Source organism: Chiloscyllium plagiosum, chromosome 7, assembly GCF_004010195.1.
Source record: "Chiloscyllium plagiosum isolate BGI_BamShark_2017 chromosome 7, ASM401019v2, whole genome shotgun sequence".
Taxonomy (NCBI): domain Eukaryota; kingdom Metazoa; phylum Chordata; class Chondrichthyes; order Orectolobiformes; family Hemiscylliidae; genus Chiloscyllium; species Chiloscyllium plagiosum.
This window is the reverse complement of record NC_057716.1, coordinates 89,508,368-89,536,015: the sequence shown is the minus strand read 5'-3', so window position 1 is coordinate 89,536,015 and position 27,648 is coordinate 89,508,368. Positions and strand designations below refer to the sequence as shown.

At 38.9% G+C, this 27,648-nt stretch overlaps 1 protein-coding gene across 1 annotated transcript in view; it reads left to right on the top strand.

Annotated features, from left to right (window-relative positions):
• The window catches only part of LOC122551938 (CLIP-associating protein 1-like), a 39,682-nt gene extending 23,822 nt beyond the window's left edge, over positions 1-15,860 (top strand). The window contains exon 5 of the mRNA XM_043694509.1: positions 15,686-15,860. Within this exon, the coding sequence (XP_043550444.1) occupies positions 15,686-15,860 (175 nt within the window). The remainder of the gene's footprint in view (positions 1-15,685) is intronic.
• The last annotated feature ends 11,788 nt before the right edge of the window (positions 15,861-27,648 follow it).

Sequence of the window (27,648 nt, the reverse complement as noted above, 5' to 3'; positions counted from 1 at the left end):
ACAGGGTAAGTTAACCCTGGACGGTATGAATGGTTATTGTGGTGAAGGGCAAAAATCGTAGAGTTTATAATATAATGAAAGAGTTGAAATTCTAGTACAGTTATGAAGATACATCAGTGAACTCCTTTGGCAGGTTGCAAAAAAAGACTGCACAGAATGCAGAAACTATACCGAAATGGAACCATAAAAGCAATCTATTTAAAATAGTTTGAGAGAGATAACATTTGGCCCATAGAAATGCAGATTCTACCTGGAGTTTCAATTACTGGTGCAGGGATATTTTATTGTCCAACAAGAGGAAACAAGGGAATATTATTTGAAGACAGAATGAACCTATCAACAACAGAATCAGAAAATCTGCCTAATTGGAATATTACATAACTGCAGTTAAGATACAGTTTATAACTGCTCAATCTCACAATCTAATGTCAGATGGAAAAGTGTCTTCTGAGCACAGATAAAAGCCATCAGCAGTTCTTGCTAGGTATTTTGTAAATGACGTCTATTTGTTTGTTGTCTGTATATAGTCTTTTAAGTACACTAGCTTCTGTTTTCATGTGTTGGTGGGTTTTGGGCTACCATAATCCAAAGAGGCCTGAGTAGTCTGGCAGAAGTCTAATCAAGATCTCTTACATACAGGTGAGGAAGAACACCACTTTGACTGGGACAACACATTGACTACAACAACAGAGACATACACGAAGAATTCCCAGAAGCATGGCATTCCAACCAGAACGCTATCAACAAACATTGACTAGACACCATCTTCCACCCCCTGCGGAAAAAAAACAACAGGAAATGACATCACCAACAGGAAATGACATCACCAACAGGGGAAATGGCATCATCACAAGAAATGACATCATCAAACCTAAACACACAAATTAAAAGCAGGACATAACACCAGCGTTTTACCGGAGGCTCAATGATGATGAAAAGTCTGAAAACTAACCTTCCACCTCAGCAAGCAAAGTTATGTCCAGATGACAGATTTGTCAAAAAAGCAATACAGTAGCAATGCTTTTGCCCTGCAGAGAGTGGAAAATGACATAGCAAGTGTATAGTGAACAGTTTTTACTTCATACACTAACTGCAAGTTACACAGCCACCTGCAATTTTCTTCCACTTCAATTTCACATATGCATTCTATCAAGTACAAAATATGCCATATCTGCTCAATTAAAACAAAAGAATTGTGGATTCTAAAAATGCAAAACAAAAACAAAGTATAGGAGAAACTCTGCAGGCTGTTTTTCACGCTCTACAGATGCTGAGTTAATATTTGGAGTCCAGTGACCACTGTCAGTTTTGAGACCTACTCAGTTTTTGCAGGACTTTGATTTTGCAGCCCGTTACCTTCTGCTCCTGTGTTGCCTTTTGCAAAAAAATTGAAAATAGATGACGAGAACAGAAACAAACATTGAAATATTTCCTTTCCAACAAGATGAACACCTTCTTCATTAGAAAACATAACTATATTCTACATATGATTTCAGCAAGTAGGAAAGAGTCTCAAAAATAAATGCACTGATTTATAGATTTCAAAGTGAAATCGCTCACATATTAATACTCGGTTCAAACTGTAAATGCTGGTCACAATATTAAACAAAACGCTTTTCAGGTCTTCAGTCATTCTTCAGCACCGACTACACAATTAATAAATATGAGAATGGAATGATGAGTCCTTAAGCAATGCTCTTGGTTGAAAACAACAGGAGCACATTAAGTCTCAGACTAAACAACTAACCAAAAGAATAATGCTCTTCTCGGAAGCTCGTATCAGAAAAATAAGTTAAAAAATACACAGGGACTTCAAAATATTCACGAAGGAAAAATCAGAAAATATGTTTTCATTTATGCAATCCAGTCTCATGAGAACCAAATACTCCCAGCTGCACTATGCGTTTAAATAGGTTGGATAATTAGCATACAAAGCTCACAATCGGAAGCAGCATTTCCCAACTAGCGTTTATACAGACATTTTGATTAGGATTTTAATACTCCTGGACCCTTGTGAAGCACCAAAGTAGAGTATCACGCACCATGAAAGCTGAAAACTAAGGCCAAGCTAAAATTCATGCACTTTTCAGTAAAATAAAGTCTCAATAACTTCAATATTTATTGCTCCTAATTTAAGAGTGCCGAGCTAAAACAATTAATTCAAATAGTATCCTGTTTGTCTAGAGGTGAATTTCAATATTGTTGGAATACGTGAAGGAGGAATGTTGGGCAATGATCCTGAAGCTTCGAAATGCCCAAAGGGGAAGATTTAGAATTACTGGTCACAATACTAGTGATAAAACAAAGACAATGAAGTTTATGAGAAGAGAAAAGAGTTAGATGCTGGAGAATGAGTTGGAAGAAAATGAGTGGGTGAAGTGGATTAAAGGGACACTACACATTGTCCAATATCACTGTCTTCCTATTCAAATGTGTTGAAGAGGCGTGAAAGAGGGCATTAAGTCAAGTCTGGGAGAAGCACTTAAAACTTTAGGATTGAGGAATTAGTGGAGAAACAATGTTTATATAGTTTCTTGCAGAAAAATCAAACACATCTGAGAGTTACTTGAAGTTATAGAAATAATTGCAACAAAGTATTGACAAATGAAGAACAAGCTGCAATAAGCTTTTAAAAAAAACTACAGCTATAAATAATGTAGTATTCACTAATGGTCAATCTTGAGAGTATCACAACCCAGATGAGAACAGTGCACTCACTGTCCCTCTGAGGACACTATTTCATGGGGTGCAACATAAAACAAAAATGTGCATTACCCAAGTCCTAGGTATGGCCAAAGATCCATCAAATTTAATAAGCACGACTTTATTGATTTTTTATAAAATGAAAATGCAGAATAGGTTAACACGCTTATTTGTAATATGGACATCTAAACAGGTAGTGCTCCTATAACACAATGGTTGCACTCTTGTGCTACCTCATGTTACAGAAAAATTGTGCTTTAGAAACAGTATTTAAGGTGATGATAATGTAATAGTGTTACAGCCAACACACATTTCAAAAGTTTGTGCTTTAGAAACAACGCCCACAATTCGTCAATCATGTTATTAAAAATTCACATTAATGTAACCCATGTTATAGCGCAACGGCCTGTAGCCCAAAGCCCATCAGATAAAAACGGGAAAATATTGATTTTTCCCTTGCATCATCTCCTCTCTTCATCTTGCACTCATCAGGGCAATTAGAAAAGTACAAAATTACAGGGGAAACCAATGTTTATAATGTACGAGATCACTAATTGGTTGGGAAATGGATTAGTTCATGGCCAAAATAAAAACACTAAAACCAGAAGAACTGCGGGTGCTGGAAATCAGAAACAAAAACAAAAACAAAAATTGCTGGAAAAGCTCAGCAGGCTTGGCAGCAACTATGAAGAAAAATCATAAACATCTCGGGTCCAGAGGAACATTCTGAAGAAGGGTCACTGGACCAGAAACATTTCTGCCCATCACACAATTGAACAATGTCATATATGAATTTCAGTGCCAGAGTGATGCAGGCAGCACATGCCAAAGGCAGTTCATATCAAACATCATAGCCCTATGGATACTGGCAACAAACAAGATGCTGATCACAGCTAACTAGCCCACAGATACAAAACTCACCATAAAATTCGACATCAGATGAAATTCTGAGCAAATATTACCCAATTGCAAAGAGCCAGTGTGCACGAAAAAGTCCACTGACAACAAATTTAGGGCCAGTCAGTTACAAGACTGTCAATCTCGACCACCTTTGTAATCTACATATATTAAAGGAAGTCCTTATTCCTTGCAGGCTAGAATGAATTTGTCTATGCAGAATCCGTGTCAACTCAAGAATATAGGCTACATCCATTTTCAGGTTCATTTCTTAGACCATAGGTTCAGAGTCAACCTTCCTGGTTTAAAATTTCAACAAAGCTTGGTAGTTAATGGTCAATTGTTAACCGTCACAATCTCGATTGAAACACCTCTACCAAAGTTCATTTGCTAACAAATCAGCACGCTCTTCACAGATAGTATAAATGCTGGTTCTCCCCATAAACTGATAATCTTACAAATTGTCCTGATGAGTGCAAGACAAAAATCTGTCTTTTTTCAGCAATACATACTCTAGTTATGTACTACTAAATGGCTATTTGGATTCCTCTGTTTGCAGGAATTAACTTTAAAAAAACCCTTTTTGGTCAACAGTGATTAAGCTTGAATTTAAAGGAAAGAGCAAATAATGATCTAAGGCTATCAGCATGTCTATTGCATGTGTGGTCAAGTCAATCATGTACAATTGCCTCTTGGGAGTACTGGCAGACAAAGTTTAGGAGAATAGATATGAGAAAATTAGTCTTTTTAGTGATATGGCGAAATTTGCAAGAGTTGAGGGACAGGATGTATATGTAATTGGAAAGGCAAGGCCTGGTTAGGGATAGTCAATATGGCTTTGTGCATGGGAAGTCTCACAAACTTGATTGAGTTTTTTGAAGTAGTAACAAAGAGGATTGATGAGGGCAGAGCGGTAGATGTGATCTACATGGACTTCAGTAAGGCATTCGACAAGGTTCCCGTTGGGAGACCGGTGAGCAAGGTTAGATTCCGGAGTACAGGGAGAACTCGCCATTTGGATACAGAACTGGCTCAAAGGTAGAGGCCAGATGGTGGTGGTGGAGGGTTGTTTTACAGACTGGAGTGCCACAAGGATCGGTGCTGGGTACGCTACTTTTCGTCATTTATATAAATGATTTGGATGTGAGCACAAGAGATATAGTTAGTAAGTTTGCTGAGGACACCAAAATCGGCGGTGTAGTGAACAGCAAAGAAAGTCACCTTAGATTACAACAGGATCTTGTTCAGATGGGTCAATGGGCTGAGGAAGTAGCAGATGGGGTTTAATGTAGACAAATGCGAGATACTGCATTTGGGAAAGCAAATCTTAGTAGGACTTATCCACTTAATGGTAAGGTCCTAGGGAGTGCTGCTGAACAAAGAGACCTTGGAGTGCAGGTTCATAGCTCCTTGAAAGTGGAGTCGTAGTTAGATAGGATAGTGAAGGCAGCATTTGGTATGCTTTCCCTTATTGGTCAGAGTATTAAGTACAGGATTTGGGAGGTCATGTTGCGGCTGTACAGGACATTGGTTGGACTACTGTTGGAATATTGTGTGCAATTCTGGTCTCCCCCCTATCGGAAGGATGTTGTGAAACTTGAAAGGGTTCAAAAAGATTTACAAGGACGTTGCCAGGGTTGGAGGATTTGAGCTATAGGGAGAGGCTGAACAGGCTAGGGCTGTTTTCCCTGGAGCCTCGGAGACTGAGGGGTGACCTTATTCGAGGTTTATAAAATCATGAGGGGCATGGATAAAATAAATAGACAAAGTCCTTTCCCTGTGAGAGGGGAAAGATATAAAAGAAACCCAAGAGGCAAATTTTTCGCACAGAGGATGGTACGTGTATGGAATGAGATGCCAGAGGAAGTGGTGAAGGCTAGTACAATTGCAACATTTAAAAGGCATCTGGATGGGAATATGAATAGGAAGGGTTTGGATGGCCAGGGGCTCATAGAGCGACTAGATTAGATTGGGATATCTGGTTAGCCTGGACGGGTTGGACCGAAAGGTCTGTTCCCATGCTGTACACCTCTATGACTCTCTGGCAGTTTTCTACATCTTTTGCAAATTTCACCAAAGTTACAAACAGGGAACAATCCTTCAGGACCACGCAGACTTATTGCATTGCAAGTACAATAAACTGAACTTTGAAAACCAGCAGAATGAATGACATTGTTCAGGGGTGTTAAGATATGGGAAGTGTTAAACCACATAGGCCCCGCTAAAATCGAAATTTTCTATGTTGTTTATCAGGCATAGCTATTAGCGTAGTTTAGTTGAACAATCAGAAATCAAGCACAAGAGACACAAGAACACCAAGTGGCATCTGGATTCAGGACAAGCAACAAAGAATCTTTAAATGACATACATTTGGATTGTCATAGTGCCAAAGAGAGAAGAATACGTCTTTTGTTTGACTGAGAATTGTTCTACAGCATTCTGCAATAAGATATCAATCAAAAGGTAGTTAGTTAGAAATTTCAAATTATTTAACAAACATGTGTTCTAACCAGACCAACTGGTCAGTAAAAAGGTAATCCCATCTTTTTGCGAAAATTTTATTATAAAATCAATTTTTTATATTCACACTACTAAGAAACTGAGGTTGCATTTGCAGATTTGAGCTTGTAATTTTAGGTTCACTCTCTTTGGCACTATGACAATCCAAATGTACGGCATTTAAAGATTCTTTGTGAGGTGACCTAACAGAATAGATTTACTAGAATGATACAGGGACAAGAGTTGTAGTGTGAGAGCAGTTTGTATATATTCGGCTTCTAATAGATTTGAATACGTAAGATTTGAGGGTGATTTAACAGAGGAATTCAAGATAATCTAATTAGTTGAATGGGTATATATAGAGAAACATTTTTTTGATGGTGGGGGAGGAGTTTAAGCATTCAGAGGTAGTGGCTGAAAGGAAAATAAAACTTGCTTTATACACAGTGTCTTTCACAACCACAAAATGTCCTTTAGTGCTTTAGAGCCAATTACAAAGTACTCTTTGAAGTGTCGTTGTAGTAATGTCAGAAAGCACTTGCTCACACCAGAAGTATTGGAAACTTAGAACTCTCTTCTCCTCCTCCTCCACCACCCTCAATCCTAATAAACCGTCATAGTCATTTTAACATTTTCAGTTGAAATAAAGTACTGGCTGGATTTCTGCTAGGCAAGGGTATTAAGTTTTACGGAGGGAAAGCAGGTAGATGAAGTCATAGAAGACAGACCAACTGGACCAACAGAATAGGGATTAAGAAGCAGAAAGATCTGACAATCTTCAACTTTACTTTCTGGCTTTATCTCCATAACCTTGGATTCTCTTACTGATTAAGAAAATATCAAAAGAGAAAATGCTGGAACATCTCAGCAGGTCTGGCAGCATCTGTAAGGAGAGAAAAGAGCTGACGTTTCGAGTCTAATTGACTCTTTGTCAAAGTTTTGCCAAAGGTCAGTTAGATGCGAAATGTCAGCTCTTTTCTCTCCTTACAGATGCTGCCAGACCTGCTGAGATTTTCCAGCATTTTCTCTTTTGGTTTCAGATTCCAGCATCCGCAGTAATTTGCTTTTATGATTAAGAAAATATCTTAGCCCGCAATAATAAGTGCAGCATATTTTTAAAAAAATGAACAGCACTCTATGGCAAAGAATGCCACATATTCACTACCCTCTGATAGGCATAAGTAGATAAGTGGCAAATAACAGAATATCTCCAGTACAACAAAATCCTGTTGCTTGACTTCAAATCTCCACCAGCAACATCCAAAGGAATAGCCATCATACAGAAGTATAATTGGATCATCTAATTACTATGGCTAGAAGAGACATGTGTGGAATCACAGGAGATGAGAGAGGTATTAAACAAATATTTTGTGTAGGTTTATACTATGGAGGAAGACATGGGGGCTAGGGAATTCAGAAATAAATGTTGATGTCTTGGAACAGTCCACATTACAGAAAAGATTGGGCTGGAGGTCTTAAACATACAAAGGCAGATAAATCTTTGGGACCTGGTCAAGTGCATTCTAGGACATTGTGAGAAGCTAGGGAAGAAATTGCGGGGCTCCTATTTGTATTATGTACAGCCACAGGTGAGGTGCGTAATGTTAAGACATTATTTATGAAAAACTGTAAAGAGACCTGCGCATTACAGACTGGTGAGTCTGGCATCAGTGGAGGGTAAGATGTTGAAGGGGATTCTGTTATGAATTCCGTTTCCAAATCCCCTCAAATGTATTAAAAAGATAGCATACACTATAACTTTTTCTTATTTTAAAAGTGCACTGCATCCCATTCCATATGCAATTCAATTGGCCAAATTGCTCAACTAAACAAAATATTTAATTTTTAAACTACAGTTAAAATAGAGTAAACAAAAAAGGAATTGGCGTAACTATCAAAATGCTGAACTGTTCAAGTAAACATCCCATAAACACACCATGGCAAAGACAAATTCACTAAAATAGGCTGTCTCATGTGCAATTGTAGCAAGAAGTGAACACCACCTTTTAGCTATAATAGAGGAAAAAGAGCTTTCAAATTCGGCTTCAAGATCCCAGCAACTGCAGAAAACTAAAAGTAAAAGTCTTGGTTCTGTGGGAGCTGGACCCCACCCATTTAAGCTGCTTCTATTGTCCTTACTATTCACGAAAAAACCCAAGGACTCACAAGCTGTTTACTTTATTAGCTTTGAGCAGACCACTCTGTCTCAACTTTTCTTCATGAAAAACAAAATCAAGATTAAAAAACACTTTTTAAAGCCATGGTATTGTCACAATTCTGAGAGATACAATTTACATGCAATTGGAGAGGCAACGACTGATTAGGGATGGTCAGCATGGCATTGTATATGGGAAATCATATCTCTCAAACTTCAATTGAGTTTTTTTTTGAGGACGTAACCAAGAAGATAGTTGAAGGCAGAGCAGGAGATGTTGTGTACATGGACTTTAGTATAGCCTATGAAAAGTTGTGCACAGCAGACTAATTAGGCACATGGGATCCAGGAGAGATTTCTAATTAGTTACCAAATTAGCTTGATAGTAAGAGACAAAAGGGTAGTGGTAGAGGGCTGCTTTCCAGTCTAGAAGTCTGTGACAATGGGTGGCACGGTGGCACAGTGGTTAGCACTGCTGCCTCACAGTGCCAGAGACCCAGGTTCAATTCCCGCCTCAGGCAAATGTCTGTGTGGAGTTTGCACATTCTCCCAGTGTCTGCGTGGGTTTTCTCTGGGTGCTCCGGTTTCCTGTCACAATCCAAAAATGTTCCGTTTAGGTGAATTCGCCATGCTAAATTGCCCGCAGTGTTAGGTGAAGGGGTAAAGGTAGAGGAATGGGTTTGGGCAGGTTGCTCTTCGGAGGGTCGATGTGGACTTGTTGGGCCGAAGGGCCTGTTCCCACACTGTAAGTAATCTAATCTAAAAGTAATGCTCCACAGGGATCAGTGCTGGGTCCACTGCCTTTTGCCATTTATACAAATGATTTAGGTAAGAATTTAGGAATCATGGTTAGTAAGTTTGCAGATGAGATCAAAATTGGTGGACTACTGGACAGTGAAAAAGGTTATCCAAGATGACAAAGGGATCTTGATCAATTGGGCCAAAGGACTGAAGAGTGGCAGATGGAGTTTAATTTGGAAAAACGCAAGGAATTGAATCTTGATAAAACAAACAAGGGTAGGTCTGAAGAGTGCAGGTACATAGATCTTTGAAAGTTGCATCAAAGGTAGACAAGGTGTTTAAGAAAGTATTTAGCATGCTTGCCTTTATTGCTCAGACCACTGAATATAACAGTTGGCCATCATGCTGAGGTTGTACAGGACATTGATGAGGCTACTTTTGGAGTACTATGTACAGTTCTGGTCACTCTACTATGGGAAAATTGTAACTAAATTGGAGAGAGTTCAGAAAAGATTTATTAAGATGTTGCCGGAATTGGAAGATTTGAGTGATAAGGAGAGGCTGGGGCTTTTCACTGGACTCTAAGAGATTGACAAAACCATGAAGGGCAAAGATAAGGTGAATTGCAAAGATCTTTTCCCTAGGGTGGGGGACTTCAAAACTTGAAGGCATATTTTTGAAGTGTGAGAAGAAAAATTTAAAAAGAAACCAGAGGGGCAACTTTTTCCCATACAGAGTGGTTTCTGTATGGGGTGAACTGCCAGAGGAAGTGGTAGCTGTAGGTGAAGTTACAACATTTAAAAGACATTTAGACAGGTACATGAACAGGAAAGGTTTAGAGAGGTATGTGCAAATGTGACTAGTTTAGTTTGGGAAACTTGGTGGGAATGGACAAGATGGACCAAAGGGTCTGTTTCCGTGCCATATGCTCGCAACTTTAGGTCAAAGCCTGAGAATTCTATAGTGAGTAATTCATCTCCTGACTCCCCAGAGTCTGTCAACCACTGACAAAACTCAAGCCAGGAGTATGAGGAAATGTTCTACACTAGCTTGCAAAAATGCAGCTCCAATTAAACTCAATAAGTTCAACAAAATCCAGCATACCATCCATCACTTTAAAAGTTCATTCACTCCCTCCAGCACCAGCACAAAGTGGCAGTAATGTGCATCTTCTGCAACCTGTTCTGTGGCAACTCACCAACGCTCCTTCATAACTACAACCTCTACCAATTAGAATGCAAGAGCAACAGATATATGGAAACATCACCACCTGAAACATCCCTTCCAAACCACAAACCATCGTAACTTGGCAACAGATCATCAGAGTGAAAATCCTGGAGCTCCCTCCAGTCAATCATTGTGAACGTAGCTACACGAGCTAAACAGATGCAACAAGTGCTGGCTTTTCCAGCTCACATCTTATTAATGAGAAACAGAAAGACAGCTCAAATGTTGAATTTTTTTCAGTTACAAAGCAAAATTGGGCCTACACCACCATGCTTCCCTTTCCTAGTTTAACTCTTGCAAGTAAACCTAAATGAGATGATTATAAAACATGAAAAATATTCAATGTAAGCAATTCATCTTGCAGATGTTTCACCAAAATGTCAACTGCATCCTGCAGGTAATCTGCATCTTCTGGAACATGTCCCACTTTAACTCAGACCATCTGCCAAAAAATATTCCTGAAGATACAACCTCTGCCAAACTCCATACTCAGATGTGCGCCTTGGCAATCCTGGCTAAGTTGCCAACTGACTTCCCCTCCCTCTATGGCTGGCTCCCAATTTTAATCTCACTTTGAAAAAGAATTACATAAGTACTTATACTAAGTATGCCTTGATTTATGAAATACAAGTTAATAATGTTTACTTTTTAAAACAATACAGATAAGTTAAAACAAGTTTGGTATACAGATGATCAAAAGTGGTTCTGTACTTAGAAAATTCTTAACTTGTGTAATCTTTCCAATTAGTTAAAACTTGAAAATTCTCAGATTTAAATAAATCAACATTAAATAGAAATAAGCCATATTCCCAGTGACTATTTTAGTCATACCTTTGCAAAGAATCTGCTTGCACCATCTTTGAATGCAATTAAAAATGCCTTGATAAGACCTTAAGATATAGGAGAACTAGGCCATTCAGCCCATCCAATCTGCAACACCATTTATTGTTGACCATTCAACCATATTCTCTGGCCTCTCCTGACAATCCTTCATTCCCTTACTAATTAAGAACTTATCTGTCTTAAGTATAGTGAATGAGTTGGCCTCCACAGCCTTCTGCAGCAATGAATTCCACAGATTCACCACCCTCTGGCTCAAAATATTCCTCCTCATCTCAGCTCTAAAAGGTTGTCCCTTCATTGTGAGACAATGCCCTCCAGTCCTAGTTGCTCCTACTAGTGGAAACACTTCTGCCACACTAAATCTCTCCAGGCCTCTCAGTACTCTAATTTTCGTTCAGATCATTCCTCATCCTTCGAAACTCCACTAATTATAGAGCCAGATTCTCAACCAATCCTCACATGACAAGCCTTTCAACTCCAGGATCATTCTTGTAAACAGGGTTTGAAAAACAAAGCCTATATTTGAAAATTAGTAATCAAGATAAAAGCTAATCTGTAAAGTAATTACAGCACAGGAAAAGAAAGGTCATTCAGCTCAGCAAATCCATCCTCACATCCATGCTATTATTATTCCATTCAAGATTCAATCCATCTTTTCTCATCAACTCCATCAATATACCCTGCGATTCTTTTGGTACTCGGTTATTTATCCAACTTTCCTTAAAATATACTCATGCAATTAGTCTCAACTACTTTTTCTCGTTTCCAGCTCTACATTTTCAGGAAGGAAGTTCCTCCAAATTCACCCTTGAATATGTGAACGACTATCTTGGATGTACAACTCCTGTATTTGGTCAAACTAACAAATAGAATTATGTTCACGATAGTCATCCTACCAAACATCTCAATCATCAAATCATATTACCTTGCAGCCTACACAAAAAAGTCCCAGTCTGTTTTATTCGAGAAGCCTGAAACACAAAATGTGTTAATTTTAAAAATGATACAAAAATGAGATCTTAATGGCAGAAATCATTTTGCCAGCCTCTGTCATACTCAACAATCAAGCATCTTGTTTGCACCATATCTTTAGAATCAGTTTTCAGGTTTTGTACACATCTCTACCTTGGATTCTAATTTGTTGCAAGCTATAATGTCAGAATATTTCTCTCAGAGTAGATTAAAAACTTACAACAAAAATGTATTGGCAATGCTGAACAACATTTGGGTGTTTCTTTTCCATAAAAACAATTTAAAAATTGGTACTGTAAAACAACTTGTTTAGATTCAAATTTCAGAATGAACTGTATCACTTTCAAACTTTATCTAAAATTATATTATGGTCACTATTTCCCAAAGGCTCCTTTACAGTAAAGGTTATTAATTAGCCTTTCTCATAATATTAAATCTAAAATAGCCTGATACCTAGCTGTTTCCTCAATGTATGCTCCAGAAGCCATTATTATATACACTCCAGGAAATCAATCTTCACAGCACTTCTACTGCTTTGCTTTAGCCAATGTGCAATGTGAACTCATCCATTATTATTCCATTAGTCATGTTACATGTTTCTACAAGTTTGCCTTCCCAACATTACAAGACTCTCTTCTGGCTTAAAAACAACTCAATGTCTGCTGCTCCTTGCAGTTTCTTAGTCCCACCCAAACTGATTCTACATCTCAAACCTTCAATCCAAGATTTTCTCTCACTAATGTACTAAACGCATCCTTGGTGAGCACTACTGCACCTGTTTCTACATTTGTTTATCCTTCCTAAATAATGAATATCCTTGAATATTCAGTTCCCAGTCTTGGGTCATGCTGAAATGGCAATCATACCCATTTCTCTCTATTTGTGCCTTCATTCCATCTGCCTTATTGCATACACTCATACAGGATGCCCTTATCTTAAGTTATATACACCATCATTTGATATTCTGATCCCACTTAGTACTTGCTTTAGTTTCAGCCCTTTTTCCCTTTATTTTGCTCCCTTCTATTCTGAGGTCCTGCTCAGTTCTTACTCCCCTATTTAGTTTGAACACCCCAAGGACTACGGAGGTTCAGGAAGGCAGGTCACCACCACCATCTCCAAAGCAATTACAAATGGCTACATCCACAAACAAAAAACCTTCCCTAACAGCATTAGTAGATTTCCCTGCAAGAATATTAGACTTAGTCCTGCTACAGTACAATCTGCCCATCTTGTACAAATGCTCTCTGCCTCAGAAGTGAACAAATTGCCTCAGAAATTTGAACACCCTACCTCCTGCATCAATTCTCCAGCATCATGTTTAATGGTGAAATTTTCCTGTTTATGCTCAGAACCATGTAGCACTGCTTTAACAAGTCCTGCGAAATCTGCTCACAGAGCCTGAACACTTTTCAAACCTATGTTGTTAGTAACAGTGTAGACCATGACCTTTGAATGTTCATCCTCCAAAAAGAATATCATGTAGCCAGAGACACAATAACACTGGCACCAGACCATCCTGGAGTCACAGAGTCATAGAGACGTACAGCACAGAAAAAGACTCCTCTGTCTAACTCATCCATGCCAACCAAATATGTTAACCTAATCTAGTCCCATTTGCCAGCATTTGGCCCATACCCCTCTAAACCTTCCTATTCATATGCCCATCCAGATGCCTTTTAAATGTTGTAATTCTACCAGCCTCCACCACTACTTCTGGCAGCTCATTCCATATGTGCACCACCCTCTACACGAAAGCTTTGCCCCTAAGATCCCTTCTAAATCTTTCCCCCTCACTCTAAACCTATGCCCTCTAGTTCTGGACTCCCCCACACCAGGGAAAAGACCTTGTCTATTTACCCAATCCATGCATCTTGTCACATCTACAGTCACAAACTTTTCCCCTAGTGATGTAGAAAGGTCCTTATCACTATTAGTCTTCCACTCTATTTTCTCCCTCCTGAGCAGCTGAACCCTACGTGGTGCCATGGTAAAGGGTGTCAGAGACCTATAGATATTTTCTAATCAAACTCTTCAGAGATGTTAATACACACCTTTGGAGCAGGTGGGACTTCCTAATTCAGAGGAAGGGACACTACCATAAAGCCACAAGACACCCTTGTCATAGAGCTATGTGAATACTGTAACTTAAAAGATGTGAATAACAATTAAAATATGTCAGAATGAAACAGGACTTCACTTTGATATAATAAAATAGAAACTCACTGGGAAATCAATTGCTCATAGTGAAATGAATTGGCAGACTAAGCTGCTGAGAGAACATATAAATTTACACACCATTTTTAAAAAAAGTGTTCTGTTTATTAGATTAAGCAATTGTACTTTTCACCTGCTGTACCATGGTTCAGCCAACATGACAATTGTAATGCATAATACAGAAACATTCAGATTGTGCATAAAATGTTCAAACATACAAATAAAATATTTTTATTTGCACAATTGTATTAAGACGCAGAACTTCTGGATATTCCAAACAGACGACTATACAGACACCAACTCTGCAAACAAAGTTACGGGGACAATACAGGTAAACAATAATGGTTTGTTCAATCAGCCATAATGGCAAGGCAGGCTTGACAGATTGAATGGCCTTTTCCTGCACGAGTGTTCCTAATTTAGCCTATTCGTAAATTCAGTTCACACAAAGTTTTCAAATCACAATTTCATTCATCCAGCATTAACACTACTTCATGTGCTATTAGTTATATATAAACTTTTGAGGTATTATTTAGAATCTTTAATAACTCAAAATGCAAGATCTGTTACAAAAACAATTACGTGCTGTTGGTGTTAATGTCAAGAATTTTGGAAGTTGCTCAACTCTTCTGTTTCTAACGATAATAATAAATGGACAATATGATTTGTTACTGTTAAAAAGAACAGGGGAAGAACCTGGAGTAGTACCACATAGTATCACAATAAATAAAGGGAGATGACACTGTCAGTTTTAAATACTTCCTTTTCCAGAATAGGGTTTAGTGGGAGCATTAAAGTTTATAAAGTTAGAGATCAGGTGCAAAAATTAACAATTAGATGTACAAATATCTGTAGCTGTTAATGGGTTTTATGCCTAATATATTAAACTTCTGCAGCATCAATCCTCCAACACAAAAGCAGACAAGTTAACTACTCCAAGGTCCAGGAAGTTCCATTTGGTCTAAGAAACATCTAGCTGAATCTCTCTCGCCACCCTCTTAGAAGGGAGACATACAACTCAAGTAATACTTCCTAAACGTCTACTTAGGTTCAAGTACAATGAAGAAAAAAGAACTCTGGCTTATTTTCCCAAATATCGAACAGAAAGATAATATGGGAAGTAAACCAGTGAGCTCTGTTGAGAAAAATAAGAGCCTAACACCAAACCAGACTAAATTAACATTTACCTTTGTCTGCATAATTTGCTGCGTGCAAATTGGCTGCCGCACAGAATTATATAACAATACTTTAATTAAGTCATTCATTTCAAGATGACAGCGGAGTAGAAGCACAATGTGCAGGCTCCTGAGCCCAGGAGTCCAAAGCTTGCCTACTCTATTTTACAATTTTTTCCTCTTTCTATGCATTTTTTAAAAAAAAAGTTTCCATTTATTAAGGTACCTTACTTTCTTTTAATGACTTTGGCAATAGGTGCCTTCTCTCGACCCAGGACCCCCGACGAGGAAGCTTCCGCCTGAAATGGCGGAATAGGCCTACCTTGGTGATCTTGTCCCGACATGAAGTTCTTTATCAGTGGCTTCTGGGTATTCCAGGAAAGGTCTCATCTTGGCTTCAGATGCGGCTTCCAGGTCTTCTAGTGGCCTAGTACATAGGTCTAATCCTGACGTGGAGATCTCATCTACGCGTGGCGGAGCGGTTTTGGCCTAGTTTTTCAGCAAACCCTGAATCCAGGAGCCATTAGCTAAACTGTGATGAACTTAGTCTTTCTTCCTTCTTATTTATGACTTCCGTCATTAATTTAGGTACCATGGTACGGCAACTTGTAACGGTTAACACTATTTTTTATAAAAATACATGTGACAATAAATTGCTTTTCTAGTCATTTACTGTGGAACTTCAGAAAGGACATGAAAACCACAACATATTCTCTTCTTTCTTGGTCCACCATGCTACCAAATTCAGCACACTATCCACTATACTGTGACATAAACTTATGATCCCAATTTTAAAAAGCAGACAAGTGACAAATGCTTCTAAAAACATTTCAATAACTTCAAATGGCCAACAAACCAACTGAGATCACTAACAAACTGTATTTTACAAAATACTATGGAGAGAACATACAATGATTCTGAAAGGTTTGTAAAACCTGCACTTGCTAAGCTTTAAAGCCACATGCAACGATAAAGACAAATATAAAGCGAATCTGGCCTAAGACTAACTGGTTAAAGTACCAGACTTTTGGCATCTGAAATACACAATTAAGATATTCTTAGAAGAATGATACATTTGTGTAAACCAACAGATAACTGTGCAATAATTTCACTTTTTGGCTGTAAGCACTTTATGCATCAGTAGTTTTTCCATGTGTTTGCCCAAAAGAAGTAATGACTATAAGAATTTAAAAACTGAAGGAGGAGGAATTTACTTTCATGATTAACAGCCCAAACAGGAAACATTCTGTGCTAGATTAGACAAAATAGGAACAAATAAGCAAATTAAAATTTAGAATACCTTTCACAAATTTATGATATCTTGAAGTGCTTCGAGGTATCAATTATTTTTGTAATGCAATTATCAATATAGTGAAATGACAAATTTAAATTTTATACAATGTGCTCAGTTTTTTCCATGCTATGGCTCATTGCTATGGACACTTTTGATAAAACAAACAAGAGCAGGACTTATACAGTTAATAGTGACCATGGATAATGTTGTTGGAGAGAGAGACATAGGGATTCAAGTACAATACTTCTTTGAAAGTTGCAATGTAGGTAAACAGAGCGGTTAAGGTGGTGTTTTGCATGCTTGCCTTCATTGCTGAGATCATTCAGGAGAGGAGTTGGGACGTCATGTTGTGCTTGTGCAAGACATTGATGAGGCCACTTTTGGAGTATTATATACACAGTTGTGGTTACCCCGCTATAGTAAGGATGTTGTTAAATTGGAGAGGGTTCAAAAGAGGTTTACCAGGACATTGCTGTGACTAAACAGTTTAAGTTTAAACGGGAGATTTCAGAGGCTGGGACATTTTTCATTGGAGCGTACGAGGTTGAGGAGTGACCTTATATCGATTTATATAACCACGAGGTGCATAGATAAGGTGAATAGCAAAGGTCTTTTCTTTAGGGTGGGTGAGTTCAAAACTAGGGGGCATATTTTTTTAAAGCAAGAAGAAAAAATTTAAAAAGGGACAACTTGTTCACACAGATGATGGTTCATACGTAGAATGATCGGCCAGAGGAAGTGGTAAATGCAAGTACAGTTACAACATTTATTAAGTACAGAAGCCTAGTCCATGCTATCAACCTAGGTCTAAAAGATGAGTAAATTGGGGAATTCACTGTACTTATTAAAATATTTAATTTTTTTTAAACATCTAAGAAAGACGAGGCTTGATTTCCAGCATTCTACTCAGTAAGCTACCCATTGAAGCGTAACACTATCTACCCTATCTGTGCCCCTGATTATTCAAATAAAAATTACACTCATCTAGGAGACTGAAATTTAAAGATATGCAAGTCTTGTTACAACTGCACAGGTCCCAATTTTTAACAACGTACATACTGGTATTGAAGGCAGTTCAAAAGAGGTTCACTAGGCTGATTCCTGGAATGAAGGGTTGACTTATCGAGAGCAGTTAAACAGACTAGGCCTTTACTTAGAGAGTTTACAAGAACAAGGAATTATCTTACTGAAACAACAAGATTCTGAGAAGGCTTGATAGAGTAGATGTTGAGAAGATGCTTCCACTTGTAGGGGAAATCTTGCACTGAGGAACACAGTTATAGATTAGCGAATATTCACTTAAAACTGAAATGCAAAGGAATCTCTTCTCCCTGAAGATAATTAATGTCTGGAATTCTCTATGCCAGGGACCTGTAGAGGCTAAAACAAGAGGTAGATAGAGTTTTGTAATATTGGGAAGTTAAGGGTTGTGATGAGCTGGTATGAAGAGAAATGAGGCCTTGGACAGATGTGCCATGGTACTGTTGAATGGAGGGGATGAGGCTGCTTGAGGGCTGATTGAGCTATTCCTCATGTTCTTAAACTCTAGACATTTTGAATTAAGATTTGGACAAGTTATTTACTGAGACAAAGACATTAAAACAGCAAATAGAGACAAATGACAATGACATAAATGGACAGAAAGATTTATTTCTAAAAACCCAAGACTTCTCAGCTCTAAAAATTCATATTCCCCACAACAGAATTTCAAATTCTGATTAACAATTGGTCATTTTTTAGTTGCAAGTATATTTTGACTCTTGATCAACTAAGTGTTTGTAGCATAAGAAAAACTTTTGAAATTCCATCCACTTGGCAACAAAACAGGAATATACCATCACTACACACGTAGATCTGGTAGTCTAGAATAACCTAATAAAAATGTTTCATTGCCATTGAACCAGAACCTACCAACCATCGATTAACTTTCATTTCCTTGCTGCCATTAATGCATCTGTGTTTTAAATAGATTAAAGATAACTTCCTGCTTTGAAACATCAGCAGGCTGAAAAGATACCTTTCAAAATAGTCAGCCAAACCACAGTTTTGAACATTAAATGCAGGTCTTTGTAACTACAAATTTAAATTCTAGGGCAAAGGCAAAATGCATTATTACCTTTCACATGCATATACATGTTTTATCTCTTCAATACAAACCTCACTTCCAAAACTCTGCTTTCAAGATCAAATCGTGCTTGTACTTCATATTTAAAAATGACCAAAGGGAAATTTAAGTTGCAATAATATGAACTGTTTAGGTCCATCAAAATCTCAGACCCATTTCTGGATTTATCCTTGAGCTCAGTTAGTGCCACATAACTCAGTTTTCAAGTTATTTCAAAGTGAAAAAAGGTAAACCAAGAATTAGTACTTATTTCTGGAGAAGCAGAATTGAAAAATAGAAAGTTAAACTAAAGTTGTATTGAATCTTGGTTAGATCATAATTAATAGTATTGCATACATGCATAGATAAAGAGATACCAGAGACGGTGTAAAGAAGATTGACAAGGATGATGGCAGAAATGGCTGGAATACATTTCAGAAAAGTATTGACCGATTTGGTCTCTATCTTGAATTGAATTTGTTATCACATGTACCAAGGCACAGTTAAAAAGCTTTGTCTTGCGAGCAATACAGACAGATCAGAGAGTTAAGTAGCATAGATAGTAAATAATAGGTCAACAGCAGCAAGAACAAAAACACAGGTACAGGTGAATGTTAAGAGTTTGAGAGTCCATTCAGTATTCTACCAACAAAAGGGTAGAAACTTGCCAAACCCAGCTGGTGCATGTGTTCAGGCTTCTGTACCTTCTCCCCGATGGTGGAGGTTGTAGAAAAACAAAAGAGTGGGATGGATCTTTGAGAATGCTGGCTGCCTTTCATTGACAGCAGGCCTGGTAGATGGATTCTATAGATGGGAGGTTGGCCTTAGAGATCGTCCGGGCTGAGTTCACCACTCTGTAACTGTCTTTGATCTTGAATCGTACAGTTGCCATACTAGGTAGTGATACATCCAGACAGACCTATAAAAGTTAGCAAGGGCATTTGCTGTCATGCCAAAGATTCCTCAGCTGGCTGAGGAAGAGAAGATATTGTTGGGCCTTTGTAATCAGTGCATCCACATGAAGAGTCCATGAAAGCTTGTTGTGGATGACCACTCCCAGGAGCTTGACACTCTTCACTCGTTCCATCTCTGTGCTGTTAATGTGTGTGTGTGTGTGTGTGTGTGTGGGGGGGAGAGAACATGAGTAACATCCCACCGAAAGTCCTCTTGGAAAAAAGGGCCAAGGGTGAATACTCAGTTGCCTTTACAATTATGGTTTTGAGTGGCTGGTTTCAGAAAATAATATTTCCCCATATGAGGGACAACATAACCAGAGGCCAGAATACAAGATAGCGGTCAAAAAATCTAATAAGGAATTCAGAAGAAATCTCTGCACCCAAGACAGTAAGAAGAATGTGGAACAAACAGAATGCTGGACAAATTCAACAGTTCTGGCATCATCTGTGGATGGAAAAATGGTTAATGCTTTGTTGCTCTTTTCAGAAAGAATGTAGAACTTGAAACAATTTAATGGCTGAAGTGAATTGTATGGATGCATTGACAGGAAAATCAAAAAAGCATTTAAAGGATAAGGGAATAGGTGGTTACAATGGTAGATTTAGAGGGGGATAGTCCCATCCCAAATCCTTTCTCCCCTACCATGTATCTACCTACCTTAAAAAGCTTCATACCAGCTATGTCTCAATAGCTTCAGACTCAAGGTTGTAGGTTCAACTCCCATTCCAGAGGCTTGACCACCACATCTACTGAGATACCAAGGGAGAATTGCACTACTGAAGATGTCTTGATTCAGATGAAACATTTCAACTGAAATATCTTGGGTTCTTTTGAAATATTGCTATGGAGTCCTGGTCAACATTTTTCCCTCAATCAACATCACAAAAAGAAATCTGATCCTTAGTACACTGCCCTTAGTGAGAGCTTGTTATCGATGTATTGGCAACCATGTTTCCCACTTTCCTACAGTGACCACACTTTGAAAGTACTTCAGTGGTTCTGGAAGTTTTAGGAAGTCCTGACTTTGAGCAGGAGCATGCAAATTGACCCCTCAAGTTGGCTCTGCCATTGAATAACATCATGGTTGATCTGATTGTATTTTGAATTCTACATTCTCTCAAACACACTCAATCTTTGACTCTATTACCTAAAAGAGAGGATATAAAGCAAACCATTCTTTTAAAAGTGATTGTCTTTAAAAATATTGTTCAAGTCTCTTTCGCCCTTTCTTTGGGGGCAGTACGGTGGCTCAGTGGTTAGCACTGCTGCCTCGCAGCGCTAGGGACACAGGTTCAATTCCAGCCTCGAGTGACTGTCTGTGTGGAGTTTGCACGTTCTCCTGTGTCTGCGGGTTCCCCCCACAGTCCAAAACTGTGCAGGTCAGGTGACTTGGTCATGCTAAATTGCCCATTGTGTTAGGTGCATTAGCCAAAGGGAAATGTGTCTGGGTGGATTACTCTTCGGAGGGTTTGTGTGGACTTGTTGGGTCGATGGGCCTATTTCCACACTGTAGGGAACGGACCTAAATCAATTAGGTGATCTGATCTAACACAACTGGTGCAATATTTCTTCCACATTGGGTGCCTGCGCGGCTACTTGAAGGATCAGCACATGCCGTTGCCAGCACTGACTTCTGGTTGGAACATAACTTGAAATGTCCTAATTACACAAAAAACGTAAAAGTAAAGCTGCACTCTGTCCCTACAGTGTCCATTGTACTTATTTCAGTAAAATGAGTCATAAGGACAATTGTATGTACCTCATCTCAAAATGTGTATTATCTAATTCCAAAGACAAGTCAAGAGTAATTAGTTTCATGTGAAAGTTGCATATGCAGCTTAAAATTTCCTAATTTGCTCCTTACAGCTCAAACTCTTACGAAGCTGTTAAACAAAATTATACACAAATTAAATTAAGGGATACTCAAACACTTTAGCAGATGCACAAGTAATGGCATTGCTTAGCAACTTCATTAGAGTTTTGATGATGCAACCACTAATGTGTACAAAGTTAAAAATCACACAACAGCAGGTTATAGTCCAACAGGTTTACTTGGAAGCACTAGCTTTCAAAGCGCTGGTACTTCATTAGGTGGTTGTGGAGTATACTGCACAAGGAGGGAGTAGCGCTTCCAAATAAACCTGCTGGACTATAACGTGGTGTTGTGTGATTTTTTTAACTTTGCACATCCCAATTAACACCAGCACCTTCAAATCATGAACACTGATGTGAGGCAAGATAGATGTTCCAGTTTCGCATTCTCTTCAAAGAGTGAGTGAAAATGAGCAACACTGATATGCACCTTTATCGAGGAAGAAATTACAGTTATTTTGTAACACAGCTTAGCTATGCATTTAATAAAATTGATGTATACACCTGATCACAACAAAGTTTGCCAAGTACATTGATTATGCAATCGATCACACAAATAGATAACAGAGCACGGGCCAAAAATTAATACCACATCAGATGTGGAGCAACAGCAAAACAATTTTGATATTTGTAAAAAGCTATTAGTTAGATGCATTCAAAGTAATTTTAAAAAGATCTATGCAGGGCAATTTTACTGCAGGGTTAAAAAGTACTTTTTGCTTGTATGCCCCAACATCAATTAGGAAATGAATACCACCTTCTGAATAATCCGCGTATCCCCTTCATGGCTAAAGCAATATTTTTCTGACATTTTTTTAAATCAAAACCTAACATTGGTACACAGAAGTTAAAACATAAATTATATTCTCTTAACAGCCAGTAAGAAAATAGTATGTGCAGACTACTTATGCCTGCAGTCAGAGGTGGTGGGGAGGGCCTTAATGAATGCTTCAGTATTCATTAGTGGGAGGGACCTTGTCATTTGTGAGGACAGCGTGACACAGGCTGATATGCTTGAACAGGTTGATGTTAAGGAGGATGTGCTTGAAATTTTGAAAAACATGAGGATAGATAAGTCACCTGAGCCTCATGGAATATATCCGAGGTTACCAAGAAAAGTGAGGGAAGAGATTGCTGCTTCTTTGGGTCCTCATTGTCCACTGGAATAACAGCAGATGACGGGAGGGTGCCAAATGTTATTCCCTTGCTCAAAATGGGAATAAGGATAACCTTGGAAATTACAGACCAGTCAGTCTTATGTTGGTGGTGGGCAAATTATTGGAGAGGATTCTGAGAGACAGGATTTATGATTATTTGGAAAAGCATAGTTTGATTAGAGATAGTAAGCATGGCTTTGTGAGGAGCAAGTCATGCCTCACAAGCCTCACTGAATTCTTTAAGGATGTGACAAAATACATTGATGAAGGTAGAGCCGTGGATGTGGTGTATATGGATTTGAGCAAACATCTGATAAGTGTGAAACGATTCATTTTGCAAATTCAAATTTGAATGCAGATTAAAGAATTAAAGGCAGGATTCTTGGCAGTATGGAGAAACAGAGGTATCTTGGGGTCCACCTCCATAGATCCTTCAAATTTGCCACCCAAGTTGATAGGGTTGTTATATATAGTGTTGGCTTTCATTAGCAGGGGGATGTGTTTAAGAGCCACGAGGTTATGCTGCAGTTCTGCAAAGCCCTGGTTAGACCACACTTGGAATATGGTGCTCAGTTCTGGTCACCTCATTATAGGAAGGATGTGGAAGCCTTAGAGAGGATGCAGAGGAGATTTACCAGAATGCTGCCTGGACTGGAGGGCATGTCTTAGGAAGAAAGGTTGAGGGGGCTAGGGTTTTTCTCACTGGAGAAAAGAAGGATGAGAGGTGAATTGATAAAGTTGTATAAGATGATGAGGGGCATAAAAAGAGCGGCTAGCCAGAGATTTTTTCCCCAGGGTAGAAATGGCTTTCATGAGGCGGCATAATTTTAAAGTGATTAGACGAAGGTTCAAGGGAGATATCACAGGTAGGTTCTTTGCACAGAGTGAGGTGGGTACGTGGAATGCACTACCAGCAGCGGTAGTAGAGTCAGATACATTAGGGGCATTTAAACAACTCTTGGATAGACACATGGATGATAGTAAAATGTAGGGTATGTAGGTTACTTTGATCTTAGAGAGGGATAAAAGGTTGGCACAACATTGAGGGCCTAAGAGCCTGTACTGTGCTGTACTGCTCTATGTTCTAACAAGGAATGCATCATATACCTGTTTCCTTGGCCTGGAAATTGTGCTCGGCACAATAAAGACAAAATGCTGTTATATCAGTTGAAGAAATGATATCCTAGCTAAAACACAAAGAACATCTTCAGGTACAGATAGCACCAATAATATGACTAAAATTTCAAGCAAATATTGTTACACAAAGGTGAAAAATTCACAAAGGCCATAGAATTTTCCGAACAATGCTGCATTACTGTATGCTTCAGAAACCAGATGAAACAGCAAAAGAATGGAACATTCAGCTTTAGTCAGTGACCTCATTTTACACCTATCTGAGTCAGCCAATATCCCATGTCATAACCTTGCAAGAAACACTCACCCACACTACAAGGTCTTTGTCAAAAATTATCATTGTTAGACTGTCATAATGAAGTGTTATTAGCTTAAAAGAGAATTACATTTGATTACTATAATTATCAAACTCAGAACAGAATTTGGAGAGGTACAACACATTTTTCAATGAACAATTCAAGCTTTTAAGATTACTATGGGTTTATCTCCAGTGTTGAAATACCACCAAAAGTGGCACAAAGGCAGTCCCAACAGCAACATCCTCTCCCAAGCCAACTGCCAAGCACCAAGACACTACTCACTCAAAATCAGCTCTGCTGGTGAGACATTTCGATCGTATGCCTGACACCAGGCTTGTTGTCTCATTTCCCCCCTCAGTCGAAGCAAAACACTCAGAGACACAGTATAGTTTTACCTCCTTCATCTTTATTCCAGGCCCTAGAGGGAGAGAGAACGATCACCCATGTGCACAGAGACATGGGTTCTCTGTCTTCTCTGGAAGAGTAGTTTCTCAATGAATTATATTGATTATATGGAGCATCCAGATTAGGCAACATACATATTGATTGGATGACCGTTAAAATCAGTGAGTGTCAACAGCAAAGAATAAGCCATCTGGTGTTACACAATGAATATTCTTAACCTTATAACGAATATAACGTATATTTTTCATCTTGTTAAACTGACCTTACATACTGAATGCTTCCAATATTGTTAAATAGCTCTACATAATGAATGCTTTTCCACCTTATTAACCAGTTACCCTTGCCTCCAGCTCCCTATTGTTAACTGCAAGTTCTTATCTGATCTGAATCATGCTCAGCCGAACCTCGTTTCACAATACTCAAAACTTAACTCTTTCCTACCTGCATATACCTTATACGCATTCTCAGGCTCAAAGCAATTATACTACTTGGTATCTAGTTGCAACAACATAACCGGAGAAAAACAATAGATACTTTAAGGATGTTGTTAAAACATTGCTAAAGAGGTCAAACAAACCCACTAATTCATGGACAACTCTAATTTGTGACCAAAGTGAAGAAGGCCAATTCAGGAAACCACCACAGACAGGAATTTTGTTGGAAAGTGCAAAGGTATCAGAGGAAGCACACAAACTTGCAAAAAAACCCTATGCAATCCTTCAAACAGCATCTTCCCAACACTTGGCAAGGTCTGCTAACTGGGCATTAGAATTACCAGCCATGTAAAAACCCACTGAATGGAAATAACACTAATCATGTTCAATATGAGCAGCTGCTTATAAAGTGGAAACCGTCAGTAACTATAGCACACATAATTGTGCACAACTGATAATTTAATAAAAAGAACATTCATTTGGTCAACATAAAGTTAGCTGTTTTCACAAAGGGAACAGATGACAAAATATTTTCTACATTGATGAGTTCTAAAATTATTGACTGTCACTCTTCCCTTCTGTTCAAATTGTAGCACAACACATCTTGCCTTATTCCTAATATATTTGAATCTAAGGCCAGAATCAAAGATCAAGCAATGGGCAGAACATGCTTAGCCACCCAATGGGTCACTCCTCATACTTTACTAGCAGAAGCACATTCATTCATTAGTTGCAAAAAACAAAAGGAGTGGCGACATGGTGGTTACCACTGCTGCCTCTCAGCGCCAGGGACCCATGTTAGATTCTAGCCTGAGGGTACTGTCTATGTGGAGTTTGCACATTCTCCCAGTGTCTGCATGTTTTTCCTCTTGGTGCTCCAGTTTTCTTCCACATACCAAAGATGTGCAAGTCAGGTGAACTGGCCATACTAAATTGCACAGTGTTCAGGTATGTGTAGGTTAGGTGCATTAGGCAGGGGAAATGGGTCTGGGTGGGATACTGTTCGGAGGATTGGTCTGGACTTGTTGGGCCAAATGGCCTGTTTCCACATTGTAGGGATTCTATGATTTCTTATTTGGGGCCCCCATTTGAATGAAACACACATTTCCTCTTTGGTACTGCCAGGAGGCTCCCTGCATTCAGCTTGTGCCCTCCCATCCAGCAAATTTCCAATAGCACAATAATATGACCCTTAATAAAGTATTTGCAAGTTTAAATTTGCTTCCCATTCCCTTATGACAGGAAGCCTGAGGTCAGTATAGATGTCACTGAAATTCCGATGCAAGAATTGGTTGGGAAAGCAATCCAGCGCAGCTATCTTTCCCATTTTATAGGCCTCAACCTCAATCCATCCTTATATGGGGTGGCAAAATTTGTACCCAAACCCGATCACAACTGCAACCATCAATTAATTTCAATAATCTGTCTGGTTGGTACTAGTATTCTTTAAGTAGTAAAAGAAATATATTCATCTGGTTATAAATTTGCTTGCTGAGCTGGTAGATTTGTTTTCAGAAGTTTTGTCACCATGCTAGGTAACATCATCAGTGAGCCTCCAGTGAAGCATTGGTGTTCTAGCCCACTTGTTATTTGTGTCTCGGTTTTTAAAATAGATTAGGTTCCCTACAGTGTGGAAACAGGCCGTTCAGCCCAACAAGTCCACACCGACCCTCCGAAGAGCAACTCACTCAGACCCAAAACCCCTACATTTACCCCTGACGCAACCATCCAACACGATGGGCAATTTAGCATGGCCAATTCACCTGACCTACACATCTTTGGACTATGGGAGGAAACCTGAGCACCCGGAGGAAACCCACGCAGACACGGGGAGAATATGCAAACTCCACACATACAGTTACCCGAGGCGGGAATTGAACCCGGGTCCCTGGAACTGAGGCAGCAGTACTAACTACGGAGCCACCGTGCCGCCGAAGGTTTGTTGTGGTAGGTGATATCATGTCCGGTTCTGTTTCTGAGAGGTTGGTAAATAGGGTCCAAATCTATATGTTTGTTAATTTGAATGCCTCTAGGAATTCCCGTGTTGGTCTTTGTTTCGGCTTCCAAGGATAGATGCATTGTCCCAGTCAAACTGGTGTCCCTCTTCATCTGTATGTATGAAGATTAGAAGAAACTAAAGCAAGTGTTACTTTGGAACAAGTAAATAGGTTTGTAAATTTAAGACAAATTTAAGTGAATGTAGAGGAAGAGGTGGAGGCTAGTACAATTGCAACATTTAAAAGGCATTTGGATGAGTATATGAATAGGAAGGGTTTGGAGGAACATGAGCCAGGTGCTGGCAGATGGGACTAGATTGGGTTGGGATATCTGGTCGGCATGGACGGGTTGGACCACAGGGTCTGTTTCCATGCTGTACATCTCTATGACTCTATGAGAATATGGCTGATCTAATGCAAAAGAAGTTGAGGAGGACAGGTAGCCAGAAGTAATTTTGACAAGATGAAAGATGTGTTAAAAAGAAATTTGAGCTTGCTTTTTTCCTTGTTTATGGAAGATGCTACGATCCATTCACTTGCCTGTATGCATCAAAAACAATATGAGA